Consider the following 20,226-nt stretch of genomic DNA (forward strand, 5'->3'; position numbering starts at 1 on the left):
GCCATCGGTCTGTTTTCCTTCGGTCCAAAATTTTAAAACATGCTTCAAAACCGCTGCCCCATCGGACCAAACCGATGGTTAGTACAGAAAAGCATTGGTTCAAAACCCGCGCATGCTCAGAGTCAAGTCGACGCATGCTTGGAAGCATTGAACTTTGTTTTATTCAGCACGTCGTGTGTTTGACGTCACCGCGTTCTGACCCGATCGGATTTTGGACTGACGGTGTGTACACATACTTCAGGAGGTGAACCGATGAAAACGGTCAGACGGACCAGTCACATCGGTTTGGTCCGACCGTGTGTACAAGGCCTTAGAATCAGATACAGCTCACTCTACTCCAGCCAAATCCGGATGATGATAGGTCAAATCAAATCTCCCTCAGACTCGATGGGCTCCAACGGCCGAGATCATACAACGAAAATAGCTCCCATAGTGTAAAACCGTATAGGATTTATTAAAAAAGGATAAAAATACACTTACATCAGATCAAGAAATAAACAGCCTTAAACCTGCGGTGCCGGCCGGTCGCCTGCAGGTAAACCCGTTCCTGTGGTAGGTAAAATGGGGAGTGACGTTTCCGCGCCGTTCCGCCCTACGCCGTTTCGCAATAACTTGCCTCTTCTACACACACATACACTGACAGTGTCAGTAGGGAAAATATTGTTGTCAGCAGGGCAGTGGACATTGTTTTTTCTTTTTTTATGTTTTTATTTATTATTTTTTACAGTTTTGTTTTTTTATAATTTTTTGTTTTACAATATTTTTAGAAGCCCATTTTTTGGGGGCTTTGGTGAAATATTATGGTCTAAACAGGGTGAATCTGCACTACATAGGGTAATTAGGGTGTGCCCAAGCACACCTGTCACACCCTGGCCACATAATAAACGCTACTTCATGGTTTATTTGGAAGCAGATTTTATTTGTTTATACATCATCTTCCAATTTATCTGCTTGTTTCTCATGGATACCCTGACTTTACCAGTGCGCAATATAAAGCCTTTGTATTACGCAGGCATTGCACGCTGTACGGCTCTGTGCTTGGAGCTTTAGAGTGAAACAAAAGCCAGATAATTGTCCTGCTTTCGTCACCGACCCCTAAAATTGTCACTGGCTCTCAGTGACCCCCCTGTAGATGCAGAACACCTGCAGAATATGATAACGCAATGACCGGTGCTCTTTGCATAACAGAGAGCGGCTCTGAAAATCGCATTGTGCGTTCTATTCACTCTTCGCTGACCCTTCAAACACAAACACGCTTTATCGCATGGTAACAGCGCATCAGCCCCACTATCCTCACCCGGTACAATTATCTCCATCCTCTGCTGTATAATGGATGCATCTCGTGTAAGCTGAGCGGCTGAATCACCTTATCTCCGGCATTACAGAAGCACAGCCACTGGATAAATTAAACAGGATTATCTACAATGGCAAGTTAACCTGAGAGATAGGATCTGCTCGGGCCCCGTGGTGACAAAATAAAACCGTTTATACGAGAGCTACAAATGGTTCTGGTGGTCGTGTTTACTGGAATGGAAAGGGCACGGGAGGCAATGGGATTCTTTATTTATTTATTTAAAATGTCAGAAAATAACATTTTCAGCGTGGTGAAGATGACACATATTGTTTTACCGTGTTTGTTTTGTTATTAAAGTGTATCAAAACCCAAGAACAGAAAATGAAATATATTGCAGTTTACCCATCTTTGGATGCAATAGCTGTATTTTTTTTAGATTAAGAACCTTTTTTGTACATATACATACATACATACATGTTTGATCCTGCAAGAAATCAAGTGTGCTTGTAATTTTCTAAACTGAAATTTTAAACAATGTTATCAGCTTTCTATGTTTATTTTGTGGACTACAAACACGTCATCCTATGTTATAGAATGGGATCAAGGTTAGGTGTTCTGCAGTGTGTTCTCACTAGGGTACTAGTATCGGTACCGATACCGAGCATTTGTGCGAGTACTTGTACTCGCACAAATGCTCCCGATGCCTGATCCGATACCCGGAAGTCGGCGCCGGGTGCATACATTTAGGGGGTCGCCAGGCAGTGTGTGTCACTGCCGGATCCGTCCCCCTAATGTTCCTGTGTCCCTGTGCCCTGTGAATGGTCATGTACGGCGGCGGGGCAGGGCTATCTGTGATCACGGCGGGGCTGGCCAATCCGTGATCACGGCGGGGCGAGGCTAGCCTATCCACGATCACGACCCTGCCTCCTTCTAGTCTCCGGACTGATATGCTGTCTTCTCATCCTCCAGGCTCCCCCTTTCCTCTGGACACCCTCTCTTCACCTCCTCCAGGCTGATGGAACACACAAGCTGCAGGTGAGACTGTCAGCCAGAGAGAGAGGTTAGAGTAGTTTAGACAAGTCAGTATCGGTCAGTATATCGTGTAGTGGACAGAGAAGTGGTGCCCTCCATCAGTCAGTGCCCCCTGTCAGTGCCATCCATCCATCAGTGCCCCCCTGTCAGTGCCATTCATACGTCAGTGCCCCTCTGTCAGTGCCATCCATCCATCAGTGCCCCCCCCCATTAAAAAAGGTGTGTTAGAACAGTGAATATATATATTCGCTTTCCTACCACTGAGGTCTCTTCGCCAATCAGGTGCTCGGGTCTGTTATCTATCACCTGATTGGTTGAAACTAAATGCGTTGTGATCGGATGCCTATCAGGAGGAGAGGATGGGAGGAGACGATGGGAGGAGAAGCATGGAGGACACCACTCGCAGGTCACCCGCTGCCACACCGATACAGGGTAAGTGCCGGGCGAGTGGGCGGGGGGGGTCACAGTGGTGGCATGCGATGGCACAGTGGCAGCATTCGATGGACACAGTGGCAGGATTTTATGGCACAGTGGCTTCATTTGATGGGCACAGTGGCTGCAATTAATGGGCACAGTAGCTGCATTTGATGGCACAGTGGCAGCATTTGATGGGCACAGTGGCAGCATTTGATGGGCACAGTGGCTTCATTTGATGGGCACAGTTGCTTTATTTGATGGGCACAGTTGCTTTATTTGATGGGCACAGTGGCTTCATTTGATGGGCACAGTGGCTTCATTTGATGGGCACAGTGACTGCAATTGATGGGCCACACTGGCTGCAATTGATGGGCACAGTGGCTGCAATTGATGGGCACAGTGGCTACATTTTAAGAGATTTGTGGCTGATTCAGAGCACATATGGGTTTCGTGCAGATAAAGACACATTGAGGAACATTTCAGGCAGATCCATGCATCGGATCAAGAGAGCGGCTGCTAAAACACCATTACATAGCAGCAAACAGATATTTGAAGCTGCTGGTGCCTCTGGAGGTGTAGAGTCCTCCAGAGTCTTGTAACTGTGCATAAACCTTCCATTCGGCCACCACTAACCAATGTTCACAAGCAGAAACGGCTGCATTGGGCAGAAAAATACATGAAGGCTAATTTTCAAACAGTCCAGTTCACCGATGAGTGCCGTGCAACCCTGGATGGTCCAGATAGATGGAGTAGTGGATGGTTAGTGGACGGCCATGCTGTTCCAACAAGGCTGCGACGTCAGCAAGACGTAGTAGAGTAATGTTTTGGGCCGGAATCATGGGAAGAAAGCTGACTGTTGTTTACATCAATTATTTAGGTAAATGAGAAAAATATCATTGGCATAATAATTTGGAACAGGGGGCCAGATTCACAAAAGAGATACGACGGCGTATCTCCTGATACGCCGTCGTATCTCTGTGTTAGGGCCGTCCTAACTATGCGACTGATTCATAGAATCAGTTACGCATAGCTAGCCCTAAGTTCCGACAGGTGTAATTGAATTACACTGTCGGATCTTAAGGATGCAATTCTAGGCCGGCCGCTAGGTGGCGAGGCCATTGCGGTCGTCGTAGAATATGCAAATGACTAGTTACGGCGATCCCTGAACGTCCGCGCTGCCCGTGGATCTAACTTTACGTAGTTTCCGTCGAGTTACGCCGCGTAAAATTAGGGCTAAGCCCTAGTTGTCCTAGGCTATGTTAAGTATGGCCGTCGTTCCCGCGTCGAAATTTAAAAAACAACGTTGTTTGCGTAAGTCGTCCGTGAATGGCGCTGGACGCCATTTACGTTAACGTCAAAACAAATGACGTCCGTGCGACGTCATTTAGCCCAATGCACGTCGGGTAATTTACCCCGACGGAGCATGCGCAGTACGTTCGGCGCGGGAACGCGCCTAATTTAAATGGTGCCCGCCCCATTTGAATTGGGCGGGCTTGCGCCGAGCGCATTTACGATACACCGCCGCAAGTTTACAGGTAAGAGTTCTGAGAATCAGGCACTTACCCTGTAAACCTGCGGCGGTGTTACGTAAATCACATACGTTACGCTGCCCAGGAGCAATGTAATTCTATGTGAATCTGGCCCAGGGTGTATATATATATATATATATATATATATATATATATATTTAATACATTTCAATAAAAAGGGAAGAGGGTGCCTATTTATGTACTATTTATGCAAGTTCTACCTGTGTGAAAAAGGTCCAGCACAGGATTTGGGACCCATTAGGAACTAGCCCACTAGAACCACACTTATCCTTTATGCTGATAATTTTCACATGTACTGTATATAAAAAGACTATTACAAAGTCCATAACAATCATTTCACTCTCACACTATAACTTATCTGCTGTTATATCTGAGATAAGCCCGACAGCCAGTGGCTCAATATGAACAACTCAATCCACAAGAGAGGCAACACATATGGGAAATTACAGGAGAGACCAAAAGAGCTTCCACCACAAGTGTCTAAAGACCATTATCACAGGGAGGGATTTTACACTGTGCTAGACAATCTCTCCAACCAGTTCCCTGAGAATAGGAAGATCACTTTATTGCCTTATGTGACGAGAGTAATGCCGCGTACACACCATCACTTTATGTGATGAAAAAAAATGACGTTTTTAAAAACGTCACTTTAATTGACTGTGTGTGGGGAAAAACGTCGTTTTATGTCTTGTAAAAAACGACCAAAAAAAATTGAAGCATGCTTCAATTTAATGTGTCGTTTTTCAAAAGTGCACTTTTTACTTCACAGAAATTGACCGTGTGTAGCAAAAAACGTCGTTTTCTAAGACGTTTTTTCATCCACGCATGCCCAGAAGCAAGCTTCAATGGTAAAACGTGGTGGAACGTAACCTCACTTTGCAAGATCATTGTGAGAAAACGATGGTGTGTAGGCAACTTCGTCTTTGAAAATTGAAGTTTCAAAAACGTTGTTTTTTACTTCACAGAAAGTGTCGTTTTTTTTCATCACATAAAGTGATGGTGTGTACGGGGCATAAGAGTTCCTCGTGTCAGCTCAGCCTGGAGATACGGAGATACGGCCTTCTCGCAGATGTCTCATCTTATTTCATTCCTGACGTACAACCTGACAATTGCAAATTCCAGCGCAGATAGGTGATTATTCACTCCCTTTCAATATTCAGGTTAATTTAGTAACCTTCGGAATTTATCTTCATGACAGGCTCGCTTTAAAGAGACACTGGCTCAGATTCAAGTAGAATTGCGCGATATTTGCGGGGGAGCAGGGCAACGATTTTGCCCTGCGCCCCCGCAAATATTTTGCGCTGCCCTCGATTCACGGGGGCGGGAATCATTTAAATTAGGCGCGCTCCCGCGCCGAGCGTACAGCGCATGCTCCGTCGGGAAACTTTCCCGACGTGCATTGCGGCAAATGACGTCGCAAGGACATCATTTGCTTCTAAGTGAACGTGAATGGCGTCCAGCGCCATTCACGTTTCACTTACGCAAACACCGTGAAATTCAAATTTCACGGCGCGGGAAGGCCGGCTATACTTTAGCATTGGCTGCCCCTACTATTAGAAGGGGCAGCCTTGCGCTAAAAGTAGCCGTACGGAAACTCCGTACCTGGCTTGCGCGGGGCCCGCGCAAGCTTGTGAATCAGTGGTAGTATGCAATTTGCATACTACACGCTGATACACAATGGGAGCGCCCCCTAGCGGCCCCCGCAAGAATGCAGCCTAAAATCTGCGAGGCATAAGAGCCTTATGCCGCGCAGATTTTAGCCTGCAGTCGGTGTAACAAGGTTCCTGAATCAGGAGCACTCGTTACACCGGAGCAAGTAAGCACTTGCGCTGCGTAACCTATGGTTGCGTGGGCGCAAGTGCTTCTTGAATCTGGGCCACTGTCATCAATTAAAAAAATTGCAGGTAAAAGTAAAAAAAAAAAAATCATGATGGTGCAGGAAACTCATCCGTTTCATCGCTGCAGGTGTCAAAATATTCCTAACAACACTTCAAATGCAGTGAACAAGCTGAAGATAAAAGCTGATGCCATGCACAGATGCTCCAGTTTTTACAAATTTCACCCATTGTGCCAAGCTGGACCAATGTAAGCATGCAATAAAAATCATACCCGGAGTTCAGCTTTAAAGTGTTACAAAACCCAGGAGCCTGTATTCACTATATCTGTTCTCCCACAGTACACAAAACATGGAAATGCAATTATTTTAGTAAATATAAACTGATAAATACCCTTTCTCATCAGCAGTATTTTTTAGCAGTCGTTTGACTTTTATCAGTATCTGGTTAAAGCTTGTAAGAGGAGTTTTTATTTTACTCTGACTGTCCTATGAGGCTGCATGACTCCTGACTCTTTGTCTAGACCATGGATCCTCAAACTACGGCCCTCCAGCTGTTCCGGAACTACACATCCCATGAGGCATTGTAAAACTCACACATTAACAGACATGACTAGGCATGATGGGAATTGTAGTTCCTGAACAGCTGGAGGGCCATAGTTTGAAGACCCCTGGTCTAGACAGTGCTGATTGGTCCTGTGCCGATCACATGCTTCATACCCCAGATGATGTCCTAGCAGACAAAACGCGTCGGGAAGGACTCCATTGTTGCCACATTTTATACAAAGCGCTTGGATATCATCACAAATGTAAGTGTCCTGACTTCATTAAACTTTTGATATGTAATATAAAGTTACGCTATGTGGCCGTTTTTTTCTTCTATTACATGACACAACCCTTCTACATCTATTTGGGATTCCCTGGACCATCATTTCTTTGAGACAACCCACTAGGAATTCACCTTTCCCTGAGATTCTCTCTATCCTGCTGGTGTTTTGTCATCTCTGGCACAGCATCCTGAAGTCCATAGGATCGCACTAATTACAGCGTGGTTCCACCATGCAAGCCGTTTGACCCATTGAATGTAGGTTCTCTAGCGTCCGTCCATACATTCTGGTAAGACTTTTACCTGTGGGGTGGTTCCCTTCACTTCATCACTTCTTCACTTGCACAGATCTGCATGGTTTGAAATCGTCGCCATGTTTTGAGCTTTGTCAACACCGAAGTTTGATCACTCTAAGGACTCTTTGCATTTTTGCACCCGTTTTGAATTTTCTGCATATAAACTTTCATAGTGTGCTTATGGGGACATTTCTATTTACATTGTTCACTATCAATATTTGAGCACTTTATTTATCAAGTTTTTACATATTTATACATTTTTCACGTATTTATTTATTTATTCATTTATATATTTTGATTAGCGCTACACTTTTTTGGTTTCCACATTGTTGCAATTTGTCTACTTGGTGTGTCAGCAGCTTACCTTTAAGGCAGGGCGGAATTATTCTGTATACCGATCACATGCTTCCTCCCAAGGAAAAAAAAAAAACTTTCTAGCAATACACACCAAACTGAGTATGTGCAGAGTGACTCCAAAGGCTCTCTCTTTTTAGAAGATGGATTGGGGACAGTGGAAGAAGGGAAGGATCCGATGTTGTGGGTTTAATAACACTTTAACTTTCTATTAGTATACCGTTTAGAGGTTACAGGGACCATTTGACATGTATAAATTATTACATAGGACAGATCAGTAGAGATGTGATCCCTCTCGATGCCACTAGTCACTATCATCCTCTGGGACAAATGTCATAATAATAGGAGCAGCCACAGTAGCCATCACAGTCTGTGTAGTTAGTAGGTGTAAATATAAATCTCACGCCAATAAACTGCGATATGAAAGCAGCGGTACTACAAAGTTAAAAACTTTTTTAATGGTGCTGATCAATGCGGTGGACAATCTGACACTAACTGACACTAGGGGGAGACAACCGACGCTGGGGGGAGACTGACTAACTGCCACATTACATATGCTAGTGACATTATAACAGTGATCAATGCTAATAATATACACTGTCACTGGCCAGTAATTTCACAGTAAATAGATAAATAATACATTATTATGTTATAACATATATAGCATAATAATATATAATTTAACTTCTACCTTTTCAACAGGCAGCAGATTCTCATTTTCCCACTTAACTGTTTGAGAAAAACATGGGATTATCAGTAAACCTTATACCATAAACCAATGCTTTTTCCTTCTAGTTAAAGCGGGGGTTCACCCTAAAAAAAATATAGACTGTTATATCCAGCATACTGCTGAAATCAACAGTATGCTGGATTTTTTTTTTCCGGTCTGTACTTACCTTTTTCCGTCGTTTTCACCCGGCTTCTGGGTTCTCGCTCCCCCGGGAGTAGGCGTTCCTAAGCTCTGCATAGATGATTGACGTGCACGTCATCGTCTTCCGAAAATATCCGAGTGGGACTCGGCACTTTACGGCGCCTGCGCAGTCAGCTCTACACGGCAGGCGCAGGCGCCATATAGCGCCGTAATGAGCCGAGTCCCCGTCGGATATTTTCGGAAGGCGATGACGCGCACGTCAATCATCTATGCAGAGCTCCCCATCGGGGAAAAGGAGCGACACGCCCACTCCCCGCAAGGAAGAAGACCCGGAAGTGCGACTGAAGACAGGTAAGTGTACACATAAAAAAAAATGACAACGCTACAAGCCTTTATTAAGGCTAGAGATAAGTTAGGCAAAAAGTTAATTTTTGGGTGAACCCCCGCTTTAAGAGGGCTGAGCTGGAAGGGAGCATTTGTCTCCTAGACACACACCCTTCTATGACACTGCAGTGAGAGGCATGCCTCCACTGCAGTATTTTTATTGGACAGCTTGTTCCAATGGTGCTTTACCATTGATCCAAGACTCTAAGCAGTCCATTGAACTCAGTGCCTCTGACAAGAAGTGAGCTCAGCCTCTCAGTCTGCTGCAGAGGGGTTAGATTTACTAATGGCTAATAGGCTGTACACTTTGCAAGTGCAGTGGCTCCAGAACTTAGTAATTGAAGTAAAGCTTCTCTTTGAAAAGAATACCCAGTTACATGCAAGGAAAATAAAAAACAGCATTTTAGCTTGCACATGATTGGATGATGGAAGGAAGCAGTGCTTCTGCTCATTTACTAATCTCTGAAGTAACTTCTCTTGCAGAGGGCAGTTTGCCTTTAGTAAATCAATCCCATTGCGTGCCAGCTTGTAATTAAACTGGCCGCTCGGTATGTAGCTTATGACAGGCTGCACAAGAAGCCTGTATCTCCAAAACAATAGGTGGCAGGAGCCCTACATTTTGGCCAGTGGTGGGGTAGGACTTCAGCTACCCCTGTGACCCCAGGTCACTGAGCTATGACCCTCAAAACTCGATCATTTTGTTTTTTATGTTCATGACAGGTGAGACAGGACCTCCCCTAACTTCACGTCCCTGATAGAGAGTTCTGTCACTGTTTGTACTCACACTGAAGTGAACCATACCAGACCACAAGTGGTGTGTGGCTGGGACCAGCTTCCCAAGAGGTCCTAGGCATGGTGCACTTAACCATTCCTGAGCACTGTTTGGAGCACTCACACTACATAAAAGAACAGGAGTAAGGGGTGAACTGAAAGTGTGAGTGCACCTTTATTGTCATCTCTGAGTCTGCTGGGGCCGCCAAAATTATATCCAAGATGGTGGCACCCAGAAGCAGTCTCAGGGCTTTTGAAGGCCTACACAAGGAAGGCTATTACAGGTAAATAACATGCCCTTATATTGTTCAGGAAAGATTGTATAGAAATGATTGCCTTGGCAACTGGGTCTCTTTAAAGCGGAGTTCCACCCTGAAAAAAATCTTTCCACCAAAAATCTAAAAAAAAATCTAAAAAAATAAAATGAAAAAAAAACAACAACAATTTTACTGACCCTAAATTGCTGTTGCTATGCGGAAGTCCCGAATCTGCCTCTTCATCTTCCGCGGTGGATTATCTTCCTCCTCCTACACTCGGTTTCTTCTTGTGAATGGGGCGCGCTGCATTCTGGGAACTGTGTGTATCCCAGAAAGCAGCCGGCCCATTCACAAAGCGCTGCGCTGCTCGCGCATGCGCAGTAGAAAACAGGCAGTGAAGCAGCACGGGCTTCATTGCCTGTTTCCCTTACTGTGGATGGCGGTGCCTGGAGCTGCCAGGATCGAGGATCGGCCTCGGCAGGGGCCGACATCGCTGGTGACTAGGACAGGTAAGTGTCCTTATTAAAAGTCAGCAGCTACAGTGTTAGCAGCTGCTGACTTTTAATTTTTTTTTTTTTTTTTTTTACCGGACCTCCGTTATAATGTGAATACTGCTTTTCCAAAACACATTTTGTTCCTGAAGTACGGCACAGAACTTATCCCAAGCGATTCTTAATTTCTACAATTGTCCTCAAGAAATATTAGAAATCCACCAAACCATTCCCCGGCCTCAACAATTAAAATCACTCGGTGCTAAGCGTCTGTTCCATAAATAATTTATGCTCTTACCAGAATGACTGCAGAGACCGGGCTCTACAATCCTGCCAGTTAAGTCATAACAGGCGATTGCACGCAGTCGAACGCCTTCCCCGCATCCTTTCATGTCTCTGCGAGTTCTCACTCCCAGCTGCATTTCATTTCTTCCATCCCGAATTATGCAGTCCGACCAATTTCCATACGGCTGAGATTTATATACTTCACAGGCGCACGCCTCAGTCTCCGCTAACGGATAAAGCTCGCTGTTCTGACATCTGTCTCGCTTCTTGCTTCTCCCTGTAATGAGATGGGCATCGCTTTATTGAAATTAGGAAGAATGTGTACACCCAGAAGTCTTATCAGCAAACTAAAAATAAAAGACCTAACAGTATTTAAAGGGGGTTTCTACTTTCAAAATCTGTGAAAAACTCATTCCATCTACATAATGGTTGTTGGGGGTTGTGATGACAAAGTTTAGGTTTTCCCCATCTCTTTGAAAGCAAATTTGTAGCAAGCCCTTCTAACCTGGCATACTTCAAAAAGTAATGGATTTCTAAGGACGGAGCTCTAGAGTATCAAAAAAGGGTGAGACGCTCTCATATGTTTAACCACCCTCTTTGCATCATACAACATTTTTAGAAAAAATATTGAAATAAAATTATTAAAATAATAATATAAGTTATTATTATTCGTATGAATAGCAAATAATAACAGAAAAGAAACACATACAGCAATTATTATGTTTTTTCCCTAATATTAGTGCCCCTTTGCACTGGTGGTCAGTGTGGGTAGAATGTCAATTCCCCATTGTTCACTGATCAAGGAACATCTAACAATCTCAGGATATTGGGAAGGATTGTATTCAAGACTCTGCGGCCTCGTACACACGACCGAGTTACTCAGCAAAAACCAGCAAGAAACTTGCTGTTTTTTTTTTTTTTTTGCCGAGGAAACCGGTTTAGATGAGGAAACTATCAAGGAACTCGTCAAGCCAAAAAGAGAGCATGTTCTCTTTTTCCTCGACAGGAATGGAGAAAATTGGCACGTCGAGTTCCTCGACAGCCTAACAAGGAACTCGACGAGCAAAACGATGTGTTTCGCCCGTTGAGTTCCTCGGTCGTGTGTACGAGGCCTGAGAGCTGATTGGCTAAACTACCTCCATTTCCCATTCCAATGGAGGCAGCTTCCCATCAACTGGAGAAACTCATTTAAAGAATATCTTACCCCAACATTTCATATTCCTAATATGTGCCTGCTGTCCCATGTACTGGCGTTAAAAAAATATCCTGTTCTCTTTGTATTGCTTCCTTTTTTGTTAAATCCCTGGTGTTCCTGCTAGTCTCTCTGCTTTCCTGTTTCAAACTGAGGCCTCGTACACAGGACCGAGGAACTCGTCGTAAATGACACATCGTTTTCCTCGACGAGTTCCTTGTCAGGCTTGTGGAGAAACTTGACAAGCTTTCTTTGCGTACACACTGTCCAGACCAAATCTCGTCATTCTCAAACGCAGTGACGTACAACACATACAACGGCAGGGGAAGTTCGATTCCACTGGCACAACCCTTAGGGCTGCTTTTGCTAATCTCATGTTACTGCGTGTTAAGTAAAAGTTTGGTGAGAGACGATTTGCACTTTTCAGTCTGTTACAGCGTGAAGAATGTGCTATCTCCATTACAAATGCTACTTTTACCGAACGTGCGCTCCCGTCTCATACTTTATTCTGAGCATGCGCAGGTTTCTTAGCATACACATGGACGTGTTTCTCGTCGAAAACCAGCCCGACGAGGAAATTGAGACTCCCGACGAGGAAAAAGAGAACTTGTTCTTGTCGAGTTCCTCGACAGTTTTCTTGATGAAAGACATACACACGACCATTTTCCTCGGCAAAAAAGCTCTGCCACCAAGTTTCTTGATGGATTCTGTCGAGGAAAACGAGGCCTGACCCTGCTAGCCATGAGATCACATACTTACCAGCATGGCCAGTTTTCTGTCTGTGCTGGGAGAACAGCCTGCCTGTCCTCCAATGGGCAAGACTTGTGCTGACCCCCCCCCCCAAGCCATTCACTGGGAAGATAAGTGTCCTGCTGTTTTTTCTGCCTCTCTAAGCTCCTTATGCATCTGAGAATAGAGGGCACAGTATGTGATCACTTATAAAAGAAGAAGAAGAAGAAGAAGAAGAAGAAGAAGAAGAAGAAGAAGAAAAAAAAAGGTATTTATCATTTTTTTTAAATATATCTATACACAAATGTTTTGCCTTTCATTTGTATTTTAAACCAAACGGGTTGTTTTACAAAGTGTGAGTTCACATATACTTTGAAGTAGCACAATATTGGCGATATACAGTTAACCTGACTGGCAAAAGATGCTTTCACACATTGAGGCCAACTCTCCCGAACTTGCGGGGACTGTCTTGTTTTTGAAAACCAAAACCCCCTGTCTTTCTTTTCTTCTCAGTTGCTCCTTTTTTTTGTCTTATGTATAGACACCTTACAACTGTCCCTGATTTCAAGGGACTGTCCCTAATTTTGAGGAACTGTTCCTGATTTGGAGTAAAGGTCTTCTGTCCCTCATTTCTCCTCATTTGTCCCTCATTTTGGTCTGATCTATATTGATGTGGGCAATCCCACCAAATGTGTGAGAGCGAACCGATATTCTCACAGCCCCTCCAACATTTGGGAGAGGTATTTGGGTAAATCTTTGCAAGCATTTCAGGGGTGCAGTACCACTTGTGAAACAACTTCTGTAGGGATTCCCAATGGGTGATTGCATTCTCCAGTTTTAATAAATCAACCCCACTATCTTAGTAAAAGTTATTGAATAAGGAGCATGTGAGCTGATATGTTTATATGATGCAAACAAGCTATATAAATTATTCTTGGTTTGGAGTAAAAAAAAAAAATCTTGCAACTCTACTAAACTTTACCTATATCTGGAATATGTAAGAAACAGGTGATAATATATTTCAGTAAATGTTATATGGTGTTACAATAATTCACAAAGGGTTTGCAACCATAGATTGAGATTTTTAAAAGAATATGGCAAAGGTGAATTAACATGGAAGCCGATCTTTACTTCTGAATCTGAGCCATAAGGTATGATGTAAATGCTGGAAGAAGCACTGATTGGCCCTCAAACATATCCTAATCCCAGTATAATGTAATGCCACGTACACATGATCGGTTCATCCGATGAAAAAGAACCGATGGATTTTTTCATCAGATATTCGATGAAGCTGACTTTCACCAGTCTTGCCTACACACCATCAGTTAAAAATCCAATCGTGTCCAACGTGGTGACGTAAAACACAACGACGTTCAGAGAAAAATTAAGTTCAATGCTTCTGAGCATGCGTCGACTTGATTCTGAGCATGTGTGGATTTTTGACCGATGGATTTCCCCACAGACGATCGATTTTTTCTATCGGTTTTATAACCATCAGAAAATTTTAAAACAGGGTTCTATTTTTTTTCACCGATGGGAAAAAAAACGATGGGGCCCACACACGATCGGTTCGTCAGATGAAAACGGTCCATCGGACCGTTTTCATCAGACGAACCGATCGTGTGTACAGGGTATTAATGCTGGAAGAAGCACCGATTGGCCCTCACACAGATCCTAATCCAAGTATGATGTATATGCTGGAAGAAGCACTGATTGGCCAAAACACATATCCTGACCCCAGTATGATGTAAATGCTGGAAGAAGCACTGATTGGCCCTCACTCAGATTCTAATCCAGGTATGATGTAAATGCTGGAAGAAGCACTGATTGGCTCTCACACAGATACTGACCCCAGTATGATGTAAATGCTGGAAGAAGCACTGATTGGCCCTCACACAGATCCTGACCCCAGTATTATGTATATGCGGGAAGAAGCACTGATTGGCCCTCAAACATATCCTGACCCCAGTATTATGTATATGCGGGAAGAAGCACTGATTGGCCCTCACACATATCCTGACCCCAGTATGATGTATATGCGGGAAGAAGCACTGATTGGCCCTCACACAGATCCTGACCCCATTATGATGTATATGCGGGAAGAAGCACTGATTGGCCCTCACGCAGATCCTGACCCCAGTATGATGTAAATGCTGGAAGAAGCACCGATTGGCCCTCACACAGATCCTGACCCCATTATGATGTATATGCGGGAAGAAGCACTGATTGGCCCTCACGCAGATCCTGACCCCAGTATGATGTAAATGCTGGAAGAAGCACCGATTGGCCCTCACACATATCCTGACCCCAGTATGATGTAAATGCTGGAAGAAGCACTGATTGGCCCTCACACATATCCTGACCCCAGTATGATGTATATGCGGGAAGAAGCACTGATTGGCCCTCACACAGATCCTGACCCCATTATGATGTATATGCGGGAAGAAGCACTGATTGGCCCTCACGCAGATCCTGACCCCAGTATGATGTAAATGCTGGAAGAAGCACCGATTGGCCCTCACACATATCCTGACCCCAGTATGATGTAAATGCTGGAAGAAGCACTGATTGGCCCTCGAACATATCCTGACCCCAGTATGATGTAAATGCTGGAAGAAGCACTGATTGGCCCTCACACAGATCCTGACCCTAGTATGATGTATATTCTGTAAGAAGCACTGATTGGCCCAAACACATATCCTGACCCCAGTATGATGTATATGCTGGAAGAAGCACTGATTGGCCCAAACACATATCCTGACCCCAGTATGATGTAAATGCTGGAAGAAGCACTGATTGGCCCTCGAACATATCCTGACCCCAGTATGATGTAAATGCGGGAAGAAGCACTGATTGGCCCTCACACAGATCCTGACCCTAGTATGATGTATATTCTGTAAGAAGCACTGATTGGCCCAAACACATATCCTGAACCCAGTATGATGTAAATGCTGGAAGAAGCACCGATTGGCCCAAACACATATCCTAATCCAAGTATGATGTATATGCTGGAAGAAGCACTGATTGGCCCAAACACATATCCTGATCCCAGTATGATGTAAATGCTGCAAGAAGCACTGATTGGCCCTCACACAGATCCTGACCCCCATGATGTATGATTGTACAGACCCCTTTAAACTGCCCGTACATGTCACAATCTGACTTTTCAATCCCTGTACAATGATCCGCTATGAGGAAGCACCCTAATAATCATTCCAAACGTATCCTTATCTCACATTCCTGTCCTCACTAGGGGTGCTCGGGGGGCCCTTATCCGCCTGGGCTGCCTTCCCTGTTGGGCGCCGCCGCTGCACATGCCCCCTCGGCTCCCGGCATTTATGATGTTGTCGGGTGGCTCTCTGGTCTGTGGCACCATATGCGTCAATGCACACATATCTGTAAGTCACTTTGTCTTATATGGCTTTGCGGGGGGTTTATATTCTTCTCCCCATGCCTGACACAGTTACTTACTCTATTGCAGATGCTTCATATACCTGCTCCTGATGAGCGGTTCAAAGCCGCGAAACACGTCTAGCTACTAGCAGTATTATGTATTCAATTACACACCCATTGAGATATGTTTTCTACTATCTTTACAATTCTAGGGAATACATAGACCATAGACTGCACAGATGATATTTTATGTATTGGCTTTACCCAAACTATGAATATGGTGGATCCCCTAATTGTACCATGTGATTAATGTTCTAAACCATGTCATTACTGGTTATTATCGGGTTAAGGAATTGGCACCACGTGGGTGGTGCATTTCCTTGTATGTATAACTAAATGTGTGTAAACATGTTCTTTATGTATCAATAAATTGTTCATTATCCCACCATTGTATTCAATTTGTCACCACAAGCTTCATATAAAGTCCCACCCCTTTTTTGCTTTTGCAACCTTACTGTTTTGCAACTTTGCTCCCATTTTGTCATTGTGTAGTGCACAAGTTGTTGGCATTCTAAATGAGATTGTACCTCGGGGGCGGTCCATGAAGCCCTGCACTCACACTATGTCTTCAGTGTTGAATGATGCTGGGAACTGAGGACATCTAGTGTCAGAAATAATACTGAGGCAAAAAGGAAGCAAATATTGCTGCCTGAGCTTCCTTTTTCATTAGGGAGCATTTAAATATATATAAATTTAACCCTTTAAATGTTTCCTCCTAAATGCGGTTTCAGATGCACAGCCAACAAAGCTTTCCTTTACAGAAAAAAAAATAAGAGAAACATTTCCTTTAGCCAGAAAATAGTTAACTGTGGATGATACATATTTATTCACTGAAGAGTTGGAAAATATTTTCTCACTAAACACGGGAATAACCAACAATACATCACAGAATAGAAACTGTGTGTCATCATTGTGCTTCTGTAATATGGAGGTTATATACATTATTTATGAACCTCAATTACACACTGGGAATAAAACAATTACTCTGCCTCTGTTTCCAATAAACATTTCAAACCTCATCCACAATTCACCGCGTCCCCCTTGGTTTCATCGTATTGCACTAATAAGAATCCACGCAATTTAAAATAGAAAGAAAGAGATTTTCTCTCCGCAGACCCCATCCGCCTCCAAACACATTAAAGTGAACTGGTCAAAGCTCGTCCAGAATAGCCAGACCTAAATGATCATAACTCTGCAGACTTTATTAGAAATTAATATTCATTCCCATTTTTACCTTTAATTACTATGGGCCATATTCTCGTATATTTCCGGCGGGCAGCGCGTAAGCCATTTACACTCCGCCGCCCCAACCTACAGGAGCAAGTGCTGTATTCCCCAAACACTTGCTCCGTAGTTTGGGGCGGCGGAGTGTATTTGACCCGGCGTATCTCCAAGGGGGCGGCTTCTATTTAAATTAAGCACGCCCTCGATTCTAACGAACTGCGCATGCGCCGGGCTTAAAATAGCCCAGTGCGCATGCTCCAGTTCTCGGCGTAAAACGTCAATGACGCCGACGTGTGCGTCATTGACGTAAAGTCGTATTCAAGAACGACTTAGTAAAACGACGTACCCGACGGGAAAACACGACGCGGACCCGACGCCATACTTAACATGGCCTATGTGGGACTGGCGTAAGGTTACCCCTCATGTAGCAGGGGTAACCTTACGCCTACGCAAACGACGTAAGCGACAGTTACGCAACGCAAATTCGTTCGGGAATCGGCGTATCAGGCTCATTTGCATAAACAAATGAGACCTGAACGTAAACGCCACCTAGCGGCCGGCGGAGTAATTACATTTAAGATCCGACAGTGTAAGTGACTTACACATGTCGGATCTTAAGCGTATCTATGCGAAAATGATTCTAAGAATCAGTCGCATAGATACACTGGCCAAAAAAGAGAGATATGATGGAGTATCCTGAGATACTCCATCGTAACTATACTCAGAATATGGCCCGATGTTGGAGTCTAAAGCCCCATACACACTATGGCCCGGATTCAGATACATTTTCGTATCTATCGGCGGGCGTAGCGTATCTCAGATACACTACGCCGCCGTAATTTAGGGCGCAAGTTCCGTATTTAAAAAGAACTTGCGCCTTAAGTTACGGCGGCGTAGTGTGTTGGCGTAAGCCCGCCTAATTCAAATGTGGATGATGTCGGCGTGTTTTATATAAATTATTTTTGACCCCACGTAATTGACGTTTTTTACGAACGGGCGCATGCGCCGTCCGTGAACGTTTCCAAGTGCGCATGTTCCAAATTACGCTGCAAACTGTCAATGCTTTCGACGTGAACGTAACTTAGCCCTATTCGCGAACGACTTACGTAAACGACGTAAAATACAACGCTGTTCGTGTGTTTCTGACGTCCATACCTAACATGACTTACCCCTGCTTTATGAGGGGTAACTTTACGCCGGAAAAAGCCTTACGTAAACGACGTAAAACAATGCGTCGGGCGGACGTACGTTTCTGAATCGGCGTATCTACCTAATTTGCATATTCCTTTTGTAAATCTACGGAAAGAGCCTCCTAGCGGCCAGCGTAAATTTTGCATCCTAAGATACGACGGTGTAAGAGACTCAGGCCTCGTACACACGGCCGAGGAACTCGACGTGCCAAACACATCGAGTTCCTCGGCCAGTTCAGCACTGAAGCCGCCAAGGAGCTCGGCGGGACGAGAGCTCCCATAGAACAACGAGGAAATAGAGAACATGTTCTCTATTTCCTCGCCGAGCTCCTCGTCGGCTTCCTCGGCCGAAAGTGTACACACGGCCGGGTTTCTCGGCAGAATTCAGCCAGAAACTCGGTCGGAAGCTGAATTCTGCCGAGGAAACTGGTCGTGTGTACGGGGCCTTACGCCCGTCGGATCTTAGGGAAATCTATGCGTAACTGATTCTAAGAATCAGGCGCATAGATACAACCCTGCACACTCAGAGATACGACGGCGTATCCGGAGATACGCTGTCGTAACTCGTATCTGAATCCGGGCCTATTAGATTTTCTGCAGATTTTTGTCTTCAGATTTACCAAAACCATGTAGTGCAAGGGCCTGTCTGATGGCATACAAATTGAAACTCTTCAGGTTTGACCTCATATTACTGTATATGGTTTTGGTAAATCTGAAGACAAAAATCTGCAGAAAATCGAATAGTGTGTACGGGGTCTTAGGGCTTGCTTACACATGCTCTGATCTCTGAAAAGCAATCTGCATTTGGATTGCTCTTCAGAGACCATGTGATAAGCTTGAAAAGGCATTTTATCACTGCCTTACTGTTTGCTTTAACCCCTTGAACACCGCACTAGCGAGCCGCAACAGAGTGCTTTGCATGTGGCTAGAGCAGGGGTCTCAAGCTGGCAACCCTCCAGCTGTTGCAAAACTATAAGTCCCATTAGGCATTGCAAGGCTGACAGTTACCAGCATGACTCCCCAAGACAGAGGCATGATGGGACTTCAGTTTGAGACCCCTGGGTTAGAGGAAGCTTGCAGAGTGGCCCCATTCACTTAAATGGGTCAAGCTTGGCGGCAGTTGCAGCCAGTGGCATTTTTTTGGGGGTGAGCGGCAAACAGTGCACAGCCAGCCAGATCCCAACCCCCCCAGTTGGGTCACCCACAGCTCCCCCCTGCGGTCGGTCACCCAGCCGCAACACTTACCCCGGGCTTCCCTCCGGGCGATGGACGGGCAGCTGGCTAGCTTCTCCTGCGTCTACTCTCCTTGTGTCTCCTCCCTCCTCCTGGTGGCCAGAGTAGCTTCTCCTTTCAACCAATTGAGAAAAGGGTCTCAGACCTGCTTCCTGATTGGCCGGGAGGAAAATCAGTGTAAGAATAGTAAATATCCGTTCACTAGTGTCACACAAGTGGGTGGGCTCAGAGCCCAGTGCACACTATTTTGAAGCCTATTGTAGCCTCTGGCTCTAATCACGTGCTTCAAACCCCCCCCCAATTGGAATCCATGCATCAGGTGCCCTGTATGTAGATCAGTGGGCCGGATGCATATATAGAGGGGGGGGGAAACCCGTGCGTCTCTAATGTAAGGTGACCAGATTTTTTAAATGAAATCCAGGGACATATATTTTTTTTTTTACTAGTAATGGCAGCAATCAGCGTCTCTCTGCCTGTCGCCGCTGCCCGCTTAAAACAGCCTGTCAAGTCTCACTCTTCGGGCCCCCCGGCTACTACTGGGTG

General features: G+C 44.7%; 1 protein-coding gene across 1 annotated transcript in view; it reads right to left on the reverse strand.

The window, feature by feature from the left end:
* The window catches only part of THSD7B (thrombospondin type 1 domain containing 7B), a 714,750-nt gene that overhangs the window by 202,444 nt on the left and 492,080 nt on the right, over positions 1-20,226 (reverse strand). The window contains 1 exon segment of the mRNA XM_040358054.1: positions 10,676-10,939. Within this exon segment, the coding sequence (XP_040213988.1) occupies positions 10,676-10,939 (264 nt within the window).

This window comes from Rana temporaria, chromosome 6 (genome assembly GCF_905171775.1).
Source record: "Rana temporaria chromosome 6, aRanTem1.1, whole genome shotgun sequence".
NCBI classification, from domain to species: domain Eukaryota; kingdom Metazoa; phylum Chordata; class Amphibia; order Anura; family Ranidae; genus Rana; species Rana temporaria.